The following is a 15,455-nucleotide window of genomic DNA, read 5'->3' as shown; positions in this document are numbered from 1 at the left end:
CACCATCCCTGGAAATGTTCAAAAGACAGATAGTTGTAGCACGTGGGGACACGGCTTAGTGGTAAACACAGTGGTTCATGGCTGGACAATTGGACTTGATGATCCCAAAGGTCTTTCCTAGCATTAATGGTTATGGCAACTGGGAAAGTCAAATATATTATTTTAGAAAACTATCATAGTTGTACTTTCCATGGATCCACATCTGCAATTGGGAGCAGGGTTAGAGAAGGAGAAGAAAACATTTCAAAGAAAAAAAAAAAAAAGCCACACTTGCTTTATAAGAGACCATATACTAAAATATCCAGCATGTAAATGCAATCAGGATGCTGGCATGTCCAGCATCCTGATTGCATCTACAAGTCAGTACAGACTCTCCTCTTTTGGATACTTGTTTCAACACAAAAATACTCAGAAGAAAGAAGGGTGAGCAAAAACCAAGGTGAACAGTATACTGTTACAATTCAACGGTTACTAACAAATTAACTGTTTTTTTTTTCTTAGTAATTTGCCTCCTTACCTTCTGCCTTTAAGAACAACAGATAAAGGCACAAAAAAAGATAAGGTTGATTGCTGTTTGACAAGAGGGTAGAGATCTCCATTTCCACAAGACTCTGCCTCTCAATTTTAACTGCAATTTTGAGTAAATCTATACATTAATCTTCACACAGCTGTGCTGCAAATTTCAGAAATCAATACATCACTGAAAGAGCTTTGTAAAGTGCTATGGTTCTGAGACAATTGGCCTACAGACCTTTCAGCACCTTGAAATTAGCCATCTTTGTGGCACATTTAATGTGCCACATTTACGTGCTGATATATTCAGTTAATACTACCAGGAAAAGACAGAATTAACTCATATTTTTTGGATGCTTTATGCCATTGTGGGTTGTATAACTACCTTAAATAGCCAGCTTTACATGCCTGATCACTGATTAGCAGCTCCAGATTATTCGAATACAATACAGACATAGAATCACGCTGCAGGTTTACAAGAGATGCTTAATATAGTTTGCAGTGTAAATCTGTGTCTCATATTTGTCCTTCTCTTTCCCTAATTATAATCTAAAGAGGAAGAAACTATGGCTTTCCTTTCATGCTCCTCTCCATATTTTTGCATTGGTATTACTGAACAGAAATGACATGTTACAGAACACCTTCACAGCACAAGCAGCAACAGGAAGGATCATATGCTCTATCCGTACATACTGGTTTCTTCAGGGAAAGACAAGAACATAAACACATACCTCAGTTTTTTCAGTATGTCTTGCATAGGCAGAACTAAATACAATAAATACCATTTCTAAATACACGTGTAAAAAATCCCCACAGACTAATCTTTCTAGTCTATAGGAAAGACATAGCTGTGATCTATTTTGTAATACTTGCAAAGCATTTGCGTTTACAGCAGTGAGAACTATGACAAAAGAAAATAGCACACTATTGCCTGTATCATAAACAGAACAGGATGCCGTAGGAACCTGGAGATGGAATTGGCTGGTATATATCAGTATGCTACAATGAAATAACAGAATGGTGTTTTGGAGAGAACATGAGACACAGAAGATGTACAGGCGGTCTAGGAGTTTCTGAAAAACCCAGGCTGATTCTAGGTTTCCACATCAGTCAATAAATTAACTGCTCTAGGATTTCCCATCCCAGCAAGCTTAGCTATTTTCATAACATGAATACATCCAAACAGGAAATAAAGTACTGGACTTTTAAAACAAAAACAACTGAAATTACTTAAACATGCAAATTACTGATGCTAGTTTATTCTTTACTAAGATTCCCATTTTCAAGTAATTTGGATGCTTCATATAATATTTTATGATAAACATAAAATTTCAATTATGAATTAAACTGTGGTTATACTTGCTCATTTGTTGTGCTCTGCAAGTTAGATCCTGTGAAGGCATTTATTTCTTCCACCTGAATTGCAGCAAGTCGAGGCTCCATCACATTTGTTATTTGAGTACAGTCATCATCTACCTGCAGAACACTGGTTTCTGAATTTAGCTGCTCTTCCTTGGCGTTGAGCTGTCTCTCATTTGGCACCAGAGGAATGGCAGGTTGTACCATTGATCCTGACAAGGCATTCAGAGGCACCACAAGCTCTACTGGCAGGGCATCATTGCTCTCAGCTGCTGATGGATCAACGGAACAGGCATGACCCTGACACTCTAACTTGTCAGGCCATGGGTTTTTAACTTTAAGACTCTCAGAATCACTAGGGTATCTCAACAAATCACTGATGTCACCTTCACTAGTCTCTATATTCAGTTCAGTGAATACATCCATGAAAATCTTTCCTAGGGATGACAGTGAAAGATCTGTATCATTATTAAGGGAATGCTCTTTTACTGTGTTATCTGCATCAATAATGGTCATGCAGGTGCTGTGGCAATAATCTAAAACACGTGGAATTGTATCTTCTGGTGTCTGTTCCTCTTGAACTGTTATTATGCCTTCCACAGGATCATGTAGACAGAGGCTTATTTCTGGATAGCAATCTTCATTACTTAATTTTCGTGATATCTAAAAATTAAATTTAAAAAGTTTACAAAAAAGAATGGAGCAACTCTTACTAAAAAGCATTTAACTAAAATTCACTTCAGAAGTCATCTCTCTTTCTTTATGCATGTGTATATTTATTATGAACTTTTGCAAAACCTAGAAGACTCAAAGCCTTCCTTCATACGATATACTAACAAGATTTAGACCAAGAGCTCAGTTTCAAAAGAAGTTTCAACTTCAGCTGTTGACTTCTATAGCAGTGAAAATCCAGGGCAGAAGAGACTAAATCTGTTTTAGTCAAAGATATTATGTCATTACCAATGGCAATAGCAAATAACCTGAGGTTGTTATAAGGCTTTAAAAGAAAGTCACCCAAAATTTCTGTCACACCGAAATAATGAAAGCAAACATATTCACAATAACTTTTTGATTATATGTTTATGTCGATCCAATACAGATACAGAGGATTTGTGTCTCACAAACTTCAGTTCAAAACCTTAGGATTTTGAGAAGTTTGTATGGTGTGGTTTCCACACTGAGTACAGAGCACAAAATCGTAACTGTTCTCGGAAAATTAGTACTGCTGTTTTTTCTAATCACTTTGAGGTACATTCAACAGAAGCACCCTTTCTTACATGAAGAAATTGTTTTTCTAATTTTTCCCCATCCTTGTCTTAAATGCTCCACAGAAAAAAAATATGATGCCTCCAGAGACCTAAATCATATTTTTTCTATATAACATTTCTATATAATAGTGTTTGTACTTAGTAATACTGGATCTAAGAAAATCTCTTTCAATGCATTTTTGGAGTCTTGCTGCCAGCAAGTGGCAATACCAGGCAATGCAAGAAACCTTTAACCACTGGTGACATGATTTAGATAAAGCTCACACACAATAAAGCAGTAAGGGCAGAAATCTGACTGCATACACCCAGGTTCAGTTTGCAAGCTAGTTTAAATCCCTGTTTCTTTCTTGAAAAATTATTCCCCTGCCAGCTGTTTCCTATCTTTTATATGTGCATCAAATTGTTTCTAAGTACTGATTACCTCTTACTTTTCTTTATTGAATTACATTTTATTTTTACACCACTTCTCTAATTCATCCAGACTTTAGTGATAACTTTCTCTACTTGAAGAACTATGGTATAAACAGCATGTATATGTATGAGCCTAAGAAAAAGGCTCAATGCATGTGTTGAAGAGTGGGTGAAATTTTGCAAGATTCTAAAATCCCCAAAATCAACTGCAATTCAACCCTTAAATGTGACATGTTCACAAAACTCCAGAAACAGAAGTCCAGGTGGGGCTCCACAAGAGCAGAGAGTCCACCAGGATTCCAAAATCTTTCTCTGGCAGAGCTATTTTCCTGTCAGCTAGTCCCCAGCTGTACGGGTGCCTGAGGTTACTTCTCCCCAGATGCAGAACTTCTTGCATTTCCCCTTGACGAATTTAATGAGATTCCTCTCCTCCCACTTTTCCCATCTTTTCAGGTCCCTATGAATGACAACACAACTGTCTGGTCTATCAGTCATTTCTTCCAGTACCATCTCTGAACTTGCTGAGGATATTGTATGTTCCACTTTCCAGGCCACTAATGAAGACACTGAGCAGTACTGGCCCCACTATTGACAGACCAACCACAACAGAAATCAGTGCTGCTACATCATCAAACCAAGAAAACTCAGCAAGACTAATTGTGAGGTGTCAGAATTCTATGCACAGATGGTAATTTATAGATTTTGTATTTTCAGGGATACACAAAACCAAACTATTCAGTGACTCACTGCTGGTTGTCAAGGTGTCTGTCCTGACCTTGCTTCAAATAATACATGGAAGCCTGTGATGGTCATTGGTTCATCTCACTAAAGATCCTTCTGCAGGACTCAGACCTTGCTTAGGGCCACATCAGCCAATATCCAAAAAGCAAAATCCACTGTAGTGATTATTTCCAGCCTTCTTACTCTGGGCTCCTAAAATATCTTCTCTGGAGATACTCCCAATGCATTCAATCTGCCTATTCTCCAGAGGTTATTAATAATAGGAAATCTCTGTTTCAAGGCATTTAGAGTTTGTTCTATGGGACTAACCTTGTACAATGAGAATGTTTCATTTAATAAACTTATAGTTTTATATTAATAGCTGTATATTTCCAGAAAAGAATATCCTTAGAGATTTCATTTTTCCCCCTTTGTTCTGAGATGGAATATGTTACCCTGTCATCACTCATATTTGCTGGAAGACATGAGCAATAAGGACAGTAGAAAAGAACAGCATTTTACTCTGATAAGGACAGAGGAATAGAACAGCACAGTCTTGGAGAACTAGATTAAGGATGTAACTTAGGCAAACAGAAGCCATACAAAATGTAAACAGGATGTTAGCTCAGTTCTGCAAGACTGATGAAGCAGAGGTTATGTAAAACAATGATACTGTGCTTACTCAAAAGTAGGGGTCAAGGAACAGGCACCTAAAAAGGACATTGAAAACACCCAAAGAAGACGCCAAAGAACCATACTGTCATGGTTTGACACTGGCACAATGCCAGTGCCCCCATGAAGATACTTTCTCCCTGGTTTCTGCTGCGAGATGTGACCAGGAATAAGCAAAGCAGGTTCCTACTTAGGAAAGGAAAAAAAAAACAACTGAGCTTTATTAACTACTCTACAACTATAGATAAAAGGAACACACACAGGGAAAATGAAAACCTTACAAATACATTTCCTCCTCCCCCCACCAAATTTCCAATGCAATGCATCTATTCCTCAAATCACCAACTCTCAGTCCAGCACCACCTTTTAGACAATCAATCCTCAGTTCATCAAGAGGAGAGGAGTCCTTCTTGTACCATGGGCTTCCCCTGGAAACACAGCTGAAGCCTCGTGTGTTTCTGTGTCACTCGTGGCACTGCCCGGAGTACATCTGCCATCGTGACCTCTTCCTTTTCATGTCCAGTGCTCTCACCACTGAACACGGACCAGAACTGCTTCTAGGGTTGTCTTTTAAGGATGCTCTGTCCCGATCCAAAAAAGGCACAGTCTCTCCTTTGGGACACCTGTCCCCACAATCTCTCCTTTGGGATATCTGTCCCCCCCATATTTTTTCACCCCCTGGGGCCGAGGGGCACCAACACTGAACCCTCTTGGTTCTGTGGCCATTGCCTCCCCCTAGATGCAGTCTCTGTGTCACAAGGAACATGGTTCTGTCCATGGCTGTACAAAAAGAGTCCAGCAAAAGCCACTCCATCATCTCTTCCCACTAGGATTCTTCTCTACTCTTCTACTATCTCTCGCTCGCCCAGACCTCTCTCACACTGGCCCATTTCCTTCCTCATCTTCCACTCTATCTCTCTTCTAGGAAAGGTCAATGTTCTGTAAAGTTCTCATTCTCCAAAAAGGGGTTAAAAGCTCCTACAAGCGGCCGGCTGAACCCCCCCCTCTTCTCCGTCCCAGCCGTGCTGCCGGCACAGGCCCGTGTTTATCAAGTCTCAAGGTTACAGTCCCAGGCAGCGGCTCTCTCCCTCTCTCTCTCTCTGTCTCTCTCTCTGTGTCTCTCAGGGGGGCTGCCCGATGGCTCCCGGTGTCTCTCTCTCTCTCTTCCACCCTTCCAGCCCCGGGCTCAGGCCTACCTCTCTCGGCCTCATGGCTTTCCCCTCCCCCTGCCCAGCCAGCAGCTGGGCCGGGGCAGAGACCCGAACTCTTTCCCGCAGGAAACCCAAGAGGACCCTCCCAGGGGAGAGCTCTGCTTTTAACCCCGTGTTCTCAGAGGTGGATCCATGTCCTAATGGCCAGGTTAAATGCCAATATTAAAGCCTGAATATCCATTGGCCCAAAACACAGCATCCCAAAAAACACATTTCCTGTCAAACCACCACACATACAAAGACTTCTGATAAGGGGTGCAACTATGTAGATGAAGTAATAGATGTACATCAAGTAAGGGGGGATAGCTAATGAATGCAGGATTGGTATGTATGATAAAGCCTGTTCACCTGACACTCAGGGCTCTCAATGGAGTGAAGGATCACTTTGAGCTACATTCAACACATCCTCCAAGTGACCACTGCTGCAGTAAAGAATGACTGCTCTCCAATACTCACAACTGTGTTAGAAAGTTACTATCTGTAACTTCTAATATTGATACTATTTTGGTATCAATACTGGTCTCAAATCTGCCTTTGGTGAATTTTACCAAGAACTGCTTTTCCCCTGACATAAACCTCAAAAAAGGATCCTTGAAAAATGCCAAGTAAAACTGATTTATATAGAACCCTAACTTTTTATTTGTAGGTACAAATCAATGGGACTAGATGACACAGTCATAATGATAGGACTCTGCATTAAGCAGAGTCTTTCACAACAGAAACTCTGCTAACTACCTATTTCTGACCACAAGTAAGACTCTCCCAAACAAAAGGACAGTTACAGATAACCTCTTCCTCCTCAGAGATCATCCAAATGCATTGCCTGTCTCATAGCTTCCATTGGTGGGGAACATTTTAAGCTACTGAGTGTCTTCATTACTTAAGCTTAAGTAACAGCCCTTACAGACTCTGTCTCATGATGATGTCCTTCCCACCTCACTTTCACTGCCATGCTTCTACCCTTGGGTACTGCAAGCTTAGCAACTACAGTTCTTACCAAAAAACCAGAAAATAAAGCTTAGCTTTAAAGATGTTTTCAACGTGCTCAGTGTCAGTGTAAATAGCTATGTGCTTGCTTACCTTTTCTTCTGAATCCTTTTGAAATCCATTCAATTTGATATCTAAATTTAGGAGAATAGAAAAATATTTCAGTTTTACTTTCCACTTATGAAAGGTCTTATCATCTCTTAAAAAATGGCATAATTCCCTAATTGAGGCTTAAGTTTCAAACCTTAAAAATTACTATAGTCATGTTCCCCTAATGGAACTAACAATAAAATCTTTGGTTAGGCTCTGTTAGTCACCAAATAATATGCCAGAGCTATTCTGTCACATTTCTTCACCGTAATTTAGAGTCCTGTGTTTCCAAAGACTATCAGCAGACGGAATTGCAGACGGAATTTCACATGACAAGACCTAGCCTCTGCCCTCTCTAATTACAGTGCAGTTAGACAATACTGCTAAAACAATCCAATACCTTACTGCCTCTGGATAGCGATGATCCCAAACCCCCTGATCTCATCACCTTGTTTCAACATCCATGTGACTCCCTGGCAATTTCCTAATCAGAAATAAAGTGAATGTTTTTCTGTTGGATTACCAAAAATAAACTCAAGTGGAAGACAGCAAAACAGATGGGTTAGTTCTGCAGTTTTGGGAACACTGAGGAATGGAAGGACAACTTAAGTAGCAGTACATGCCATACGGACCTGAGGAACAATAGCATTTTTGTTTCTCTTTTCTTACAGATGCCTTTGATTCTTGGGTATGTTAGAAAGAAGCAAGTAGGAACCCTCCATGACCTTTTTACCTTACACATCTTTAAGGTATTCAGGCATCATGTGGCATGTAACCCTTGTCAGAAAACTCCACAGCAATGAAATAACTTTAAATTTGATACATACAACTGGCATGAGAATACAGTTATTTCTTCCAACAATCCTAACACAATACTTACAAAAACAGAACTTGCAGTCCATGACTATAAAAACTGAACAACTGTTGTAAAAAACATGTATAGTCAGATTCTGCATAAACTTAACTGGATACTCACCTTCAGCTTATCAAATTATTTTATCAAATGATTTTGCCTCAGCTGGAGAAACTCCTAGTTTTGTACAAATACAACATACCTACAGAATCATTTTGCTGTTCCTCTGGTGCAGAATTTAATGAAAAATGAGGCGTAGGTGATGAATGGTTTATCCAATCCCTAGAATTAAATAATACAATAAAAAAATTCTTAAAGAACTGCAATCTGCTCATCTTAGGAACATTTTTACAGTACTTTGAATTGGCTGCTATCTGTGGAAACAGCTGCAGTTATTTTAGAGGTCCTTTCTTTGCAAGGACATGCAATAAATAAGACTTCTGGATTTCCTATGTGGAGTTAGCAATGTTTACACATTTGTTCTCTAAGTGAAAAAAAAATGGCCTTTTCTCTTCTTTATTACTTCTTTCTATATTTGTGTTATAAATCTATCTTCTACTGAAAACTTTCCATAGTTTCCAGGAACAAAAAGCCTAATATTATTTATTACAAGTTTTTAAGGTTTCCCCAAGTTCTGTTATTCTTGTTGGTTATGTTCTTAAACTATTTAAGGTAGGACCATCAACAAAAATAAATCCAAGTACCGCTTGGTCCATACTGGACACTGAACTATTGCCGACATAAATACAGATCCTTTACTAAGCAAACAAGAAAACTGTTCCTCAACAGAACACTGGGAATAAAATAACGTACAAATGGAAGTATAACAGGATTATTTAATTACATTATGCCTGACTGGAATTCCTATGTGATGCACTATACTCACTTCAGTAGGGATTGAGACTGGTCATATGTGCATGCCTCTTGAAGTACCTGAAAGAAGAAAAAGCATAACTAATTAGTAAGTACTTAATTGTTTATTTTCTCAGTTTAATTGCAGGCTTATCTTCTTCCTTTAATTTAGTTGGGAAATGGAATTCTTAGATCAAATTATTACATACATTGCTACTAAGAAACAAAAGCATTCCACTTAAACCTTTTTTTCACTTGTACTATTTGACAAAAATGTTGAAAAATAAATAAAGACTACAGAATAGAACATTCATCCACAAGGAAAACAAACTGTTGCAACAAAGATACAATTGCTCCAAACTTAACATGTTTTATAGACCAAAGAACCAAAACACAAGGTTTTTAATTTCAACTCACAGTTTCAATCTTTCTTTGATAACTTTTTTTCATTAAATAAGATAGGGTGCTGTTCCAAACACTGTCATGTTTAGTTTACTGCTCTCAATATCCCTATAAATTCCATATTTAAGGAACTTCAAGACTTGCATATCAGCCAATTCTGAGTGGCAGGGCTACCACAAACCAACACAGGAAAGAACAGGTGAGTAAGGAGAGCCCTGATGTCACAGCAGGAGCCAAATTCCAACTCCTTATTACAAAGACCTCGGATCTCCTTTTCGTACCTTTGCCAATAATGCAGAGATCTCCCTCAGTATGGAAAAAGAAGCCTTTATACAAAGTCTAGGGCAAACTAGGAATGATTAAGATAGTCAAGTGAACTGCAGAATGGTTCTTGCACCATTTAGCTAAGACTGAGTATTACTAGTGGACTATGCACACACTGGCTGCAATTTTAAAATGAATCATTGACTTACAGTGGACAACATTAACAGCACCAGACGACTCTAAGAACACCTTGGAGTGGACACTATGTGACAATTTCTCTGGCTTACACTAGGTACTAGCCACACAGCAAGAACAAACACCTTAACAATTGCTTTAAGAGCAGGACGTAGGACTGCTAAAAGGCTCCCTGGAACAGAACAGATTTTTTAGTTTGCACATCAATTATTGACTGATGTAACTCCAAAACATGGCAATTAGACAGTTCCCAGAAAGTTATTTATTTGCTTACATAGACCCTTCAGGTGAGTCAGCCTGAATATTTATACAGAACATTATCCAGAGATCAAGCAAGGTCAGGACAACACCAGAGCAGCTACTAAACCTCTCTAACTGGATAACATTGATTAGAGAGGTGCTTTAAAACATCAGCAAACTACCACTACAACTCAGATAAAGACGCTGTTTTGTCTGCTAAAAAATTAGGTTCTAAGCGAAATCAGTGTATTGGTCACTGGTTAAGAGATCTTCTCAAACCATATACATTACACAAACTGTACTTCTGGCCACTGACTGAATACTGGGAACAGTATTTCATCCTGCCCTCATTTTTAGTGAAGAAATTCCTGCAAAATCTCAGTAGTTTTTCTCATTTGAGCACTTATTTATATATGAGGGGACTCTGGATGTTTTCCAAAAAAAGACTAATGCTTAAAAGCTGTTAGGTGTTACCTAACAACTTTTGGTGCACTTCACCAAACACTGTAAGAAAAAAAAATATAAAAAAGGGGAAAGCACAAACTTAAAATTATTACATCTGTCTGATTTTCATTATCTGTTAACATGGTAGAATACCATGTTAACAGATAATGAAAATTACTTGTTGAAAAGAACCTGGATCCTACAAAATCTGTATATATGTCTACTGCATCTCTGGTAGATGAAAATTCTTAATTACAATTTTTACATGATGGAATCAAAGACAGGACTGCATATCATAAGTCTCCCACAACCCATCTGAAGTACAAAGAAAGCTAAGACTCTCTGGAACAACTGGAACAGATGTTACTTTTCCTAAAAACATTCACAGCCATTTATTCTGCACGAACCTCATATCAAATCACATGCTGTGATCATATATGCTGTATTCATACATGATAATTTCTGAGGACAAACCAGAAGGAAAGCTTCTATAATAGCATGTTCCATGTTGGCTCTTGAAGCGGTTGAAGAGCCACATTGGTGCTATTTTCCCATATGGGTATCAAAGACAACAGGCCAAGACCATTCCTTACAGTATTCAGTAAAAGCTTAAAATTTTAAACTGTCCCCAAGCTGTGCATGACCAAGCTGCCAGTGTCTTGCTATACAGGTTTCACCAAAACAAAAAATACTAAGAATTACCAAAACTATTTGGTGAAAAATACTAGGTTTCTTTGCTTTTCTGACTTTTTCTTTAGTGGACTGGGCATTTGTCCTTGGACTTGGGAATAGCTAATCTGGTGAGAACCAGGAAGCCAAAGGCGAGGGTTAAGAAGCAGCTAGTCAGATCATCTCCCAGAGGGGAAAGGGCAAGAGCAAATGTGCACTTCTCTCATTCCCTTCATCCTTAGAAAATCATGATAAACTTCAGTCAAGACAACCCTCAGACATTCAAGGAGCAAAATAATGTTATGGAGAAAAATTTTTGAAATAACAGCATCTTTTGGATTTTGTTCACTGTTTCTCACACTGCCAGTTGAGACAAATTTATTTTCAATTCTAGAATGAGCTGTAAAACATTGACTTCAGTAAAAAGCATGTCTTCTTTCAATGTACCTTTTGTCATCTAGGAAGCAGTCTAGCTCTTTTTAGAAAAACTCTCTTTTACCCGAATAAAGATACACATACCTAGGCTTTGGACTGGTGAATCCAGCTAAAGACAGTGTAACAGTCACAGTTAAAAGCAGAGAACCTGTTTGTCTCTAATTGTTTCATGACCCTGCCATTTGCAGGTGGAAAGCTAATTGCTCAAGTGAATTGAAGTTTTATGGGCAAGCTACCAACCATGGTAAATACATTAATACAAAAAAATACATGGTTGGCTAATTAGCAGATTAGGGAATGCAGAATTATCCATAGAGTAAAATAACTACCCCATCATCATACAAGCAGACAATTTATTCTACATTTTGGATTGTTATCAATTCCTTTTGAAAGAAGCAATTTCAATCACTCGACCACAGCTAATTTCATATTGAGTAAACCAGGGTGTATTCTAGCACAGTCAACCCAGACAATTACCCTTCAGCTCCCGAAAGGAATGTATTAAAAAGTCTGTGCTCCACAACTTCTTCATCTTCGTCCTGGGCTTGTTCCCCAAATTTAAAAGGTTATAATCTCATGAAATACCAGAGAAGACACTTTGATACATTCCTGCAGACTCTGTGCTATGTAGCTGACAAGATGAAGTTCAATTCAGCTGTAAGCCACCAGACCTCCTCAAGGGGATGCCCAGTGGGTTTATCAATAATTAATCATTAAATATGCTTAGAGAAGACATTACCATTGGTGGACTTATTGGGTTTGTCTGTTCTGCCTTATGATAATATGTGTTGTCACCAAATTTCTGTATAAAACAGATTTCTGGAGAAAAAGCTCCTAGAAAAACAAAACAAAACAAAAAATCCTTAGTAATTATAATTTTGATTGTTTTTATTTCTGTGTAATTTTCCATGGTTCCATAACTTTTTACATAACTCAGTAACTGAGCTACATGCATCAAAACTTCTGATATGCAATGGATTTGACTGGCTACATAGTCTATCATACTAGATTTTGAATCTACATGAATGAAATAGAAATTAATAAAACAAGCCAGCAGTGGAAATTTATTTCACTTAGTGTTCCAGGACCACCCCTGGTTTTTCATTGGAGATTACGTCTTATTATTTTTCAAACTAATAACTGCAATTTTGGTAACCTGCCTGATCCATATGACTAAAATATACTCCTAGATGGCATCATTTCTTTAATGACCATAGAAATGAAGATCTTCTCTCAAAAAAAGTTTAAAAAGAGAGAAACTCTTAAGTTTGGATCCTATTCTTGAAAACTAAGATGTTGTTACTGACACTAATAAAACACTAATCAAATTAATATTTATACTGTGTATCTCATCACCAAATTAGTACTTTATAAGTATGCACAAAACTGTGAATGATGAAATTCTAATTCAAACTTCCTAAATATAATATGATGCAGGCAGAATGCTAAAAATATCACAATCTATTACAGTTGCAGAGACATATCTCACCACTCAACTGTCAGATAAATTCCCACTCCACAAACTGAACACAATCAAACAGACATGCCCCATGTATGTTGAATGTTGCAAGGATTTAGTTCCAGTGGACAACTACAGGGAAGTTCAAAATGAGATGATTCTGCCCTCCTCACTTAAGATTATTAAGCGACTATAAAAGGTTCAGCATCAGGAAATCACAGCCATTGGAGTTTTGCAGATTTCAATGGGCTGAAGGTAAGATTTGAATTAACTCAGGGCAGGTTGATAAAAAATTATGGCTTACTCAGATCTTCAAACTGGTAAAAAGAGGAACACAACCAAATCTGGAAGAACACCATGTGTCACTTAAAGTATTCCAAGTCTGAAATATCACTGAAATAAAACCTATAGGATGCAAGTCAAATGGAACATATAAAAATGTCAAGGAAGTAATATTAAACTATTATGTCACTAAAACATGCTTGCTCATGTAGCCTGCTCTACAGGAGTTATTATGGAATATTTTAAAATCTTAAATGAGTGTGCATTCATTCATGCTGAACGTATTTAATGATACACTAAACATAATGCACTGAAATATCCCTGCTCAAACTTTTTATGTTAAAGAGAAACTCATAGTTTTTATGTTAAAGAGAACGGATATACTAACAATATTACTGGGGTTTCAAAAATGCCATAAGCAGCTAGAGCTACATACAACTGTTATGCATATAGAATCCGTTTATTTTATTCTGCACAAACACATACACAAAAAAGCATTCATGTAAATAAAAGCAATATCCCTATATATAGCTCCCAACACTTCTCAAACCAGGGATTCTCAGCCACAGTGCACAGGAAGAATAGAGAGAACTCAAGAGCAAACCTGATCAAATATTAAAAATATGCTGAAGAATCTTTTAAAATATGAGCTACAATTAGAATATAATCAAAGAGCACACAGTTCTAAATATGAACTTCATGCAACACCCAAGTTTAAACATGGACTCAAGCAAAATCCAAAGCAACAGTTTAAGGAAAAAAAAACAACACAGACTGAAAAAAGAATCTGTCCTACCTTTATTGATATTTATCTCAGTTGTTAAAGCAATATCCTTGTTAAGAAAAGCCAACCTTTGCAAAATAAATAAAACAAAAGGTCGTTAGGGAGCTGCAAGCATTGCAGTCCTATAAACTCAAAGGGCATCTCAGAGCGCCCATCCCAGCCTCGGCCGTGGGGACACTTCAAGGAGAACTCTGACAAAAAGAGTAAAAATAACCCCAAACTCAAGGCATGTAATGTGATTTTCTGCATAGAAAACCATAACTAGGGAGGCACCTCGCTGCTTTAAGTATTTCCAGGAACTACCGTGTCACAAAGCCATCATAAAGGTCTGCGTATGGTTTCAAATCCTTGCCATATCTTAAAGGATACAAGCGATAATGCCATGAAAATGACATCAAGGCAAAGTTGCAAGGAAATAGAATTAACACAAACTGTATTTAATAGTGCTTATTTTCTCAGAGTTGTTTTCTGGGACATTTCACTTCTTCTGACTAAATTGTTAATAAAATGGTGGGTCCGGCGACATAAGCCCCGAGGCACAACAGGTGTGTGAGAATAGACGGAACTATTTGCAGAGCTAAGAAATGCTGGGTCCAGGAGCATATAAAACGGCCCTGAACAGAGCGGAGAAAACAAAAAATAAAAGAAAACAAACAAAAAAGAAGGGAAGGGAAGGGAAGGGAAGGGAAGGGAAGGGAAGGGAAGGGAAGGGAAGGGAAGGGAAGGGAAGGGAAGGGAAGGGAAGGGAAGGGAAGGGGAAGGGGAAGGGGAAGGGGAAGGGGAAGAGACTCTCAGCTCGGGAGCGGCCCCCTCAGCTGCCACCGCCCTCACACACGTAGGTGGTCAGGTGCCGCTCCCAGCCACACCGCATTACCACCTCCTCCTACGGAACTCCTCTTCCTCCACATCGCTCTCCGGCACAGAGCCCTCCACGACAGTCTCGTCGCTGTCCGTGTCGCTGTCGCCGCCGCTCCCGCGGCGCTCCATGGTGCGGCCGCTCCGCTCCGCCGGCGCCTCCTCGGGCAGCCGCCCTCCCCCCTCAGCGGCGGCCGCCATCTTGTGGCCGAGCCTCGCTGCCCCTCGGGTGTCACCGGGCTCGCAGCGCTCGCCAGAACCGCAGAGTCCCAGCACACACCGTGCTGTGTGTGATCAGATGGGACTCACTTCTCCGAGTGTGTGCGCTTCTGACGTTGGCATCTCAAGAGGCAGAAACTGTCATTTGCCCAGAGAGTTACAGAGAGTGAAAAGGGGGTTGTGAAACAGTGTCTTATCAGTGAAAAAGGCCAGACAGCCTCAAAAGGGCGTCCCTGAATGAAGGATAACTTAGGCTTTGACTGCATAGTCT

General features: G+C 39.0%; 1 protein-coding gene across 1 annotated transcript in view; it reads right to left on the bottom strand.

The window, feature by feature from the left end:
* The window catches only part of ANKRD31 (ankyrin repeat domain 31), a 64,478-nt gene extending 50,306 nt beyond the window's left edge, over positions 1-14,172 (bottom strand). Inside the window, exons 1-6 of the mRNA XM_054518015.1 lie at positions 14,123-14,172; positions 12,325-12,419; positions 8,971-9,017; positions 8,287-8,366; positions 7,235-7,275; positions 1,873-2,535 (exon numbers count right to left, since the gene is read on the bottom strand). Of these exons, the coding sequence (XP_054373990.1) occupies positions 1,873-2,535; positions 7,235-7,275; positions 8,287-8,366; positions 8,971-9,017; positions 12,325-12,327 (834 nt within the window). The 5' untranslated portion in view covers positions 12,328-12,419; positions 14,123-14,172. The remainder of the gene's footprint in view (positions 1-1,872; positions 2,536-7,234; positions 7,276-8,286; positions 8,367-8,970; positions 9,018-12,324; positions 12,420-14,122) is intronic.
* Between the last annotated feature and the right edge of the window lie 1,283 nt (positions 14,173-15,455).

The sequence above is a fragment of the Molothrus ater genome, chromosome Z (genome assembly GCF_012460135.2).
Source record: "Molothrus ater isolate BHLD 08-10-18 breed brown headed cowbird chromosome Z, BPBGC_Mater_1.1, whole genome shotgun sequence".
Taxonomy (NCBI): Eukaryota; Metazoa; Chordata; class Aves; order Passeriformes; family Icteridae; genus Molothrus; species Molothrus ater.
This window is presented reverse-complemented; position numbering and strand designations above follow the sequence as displayed.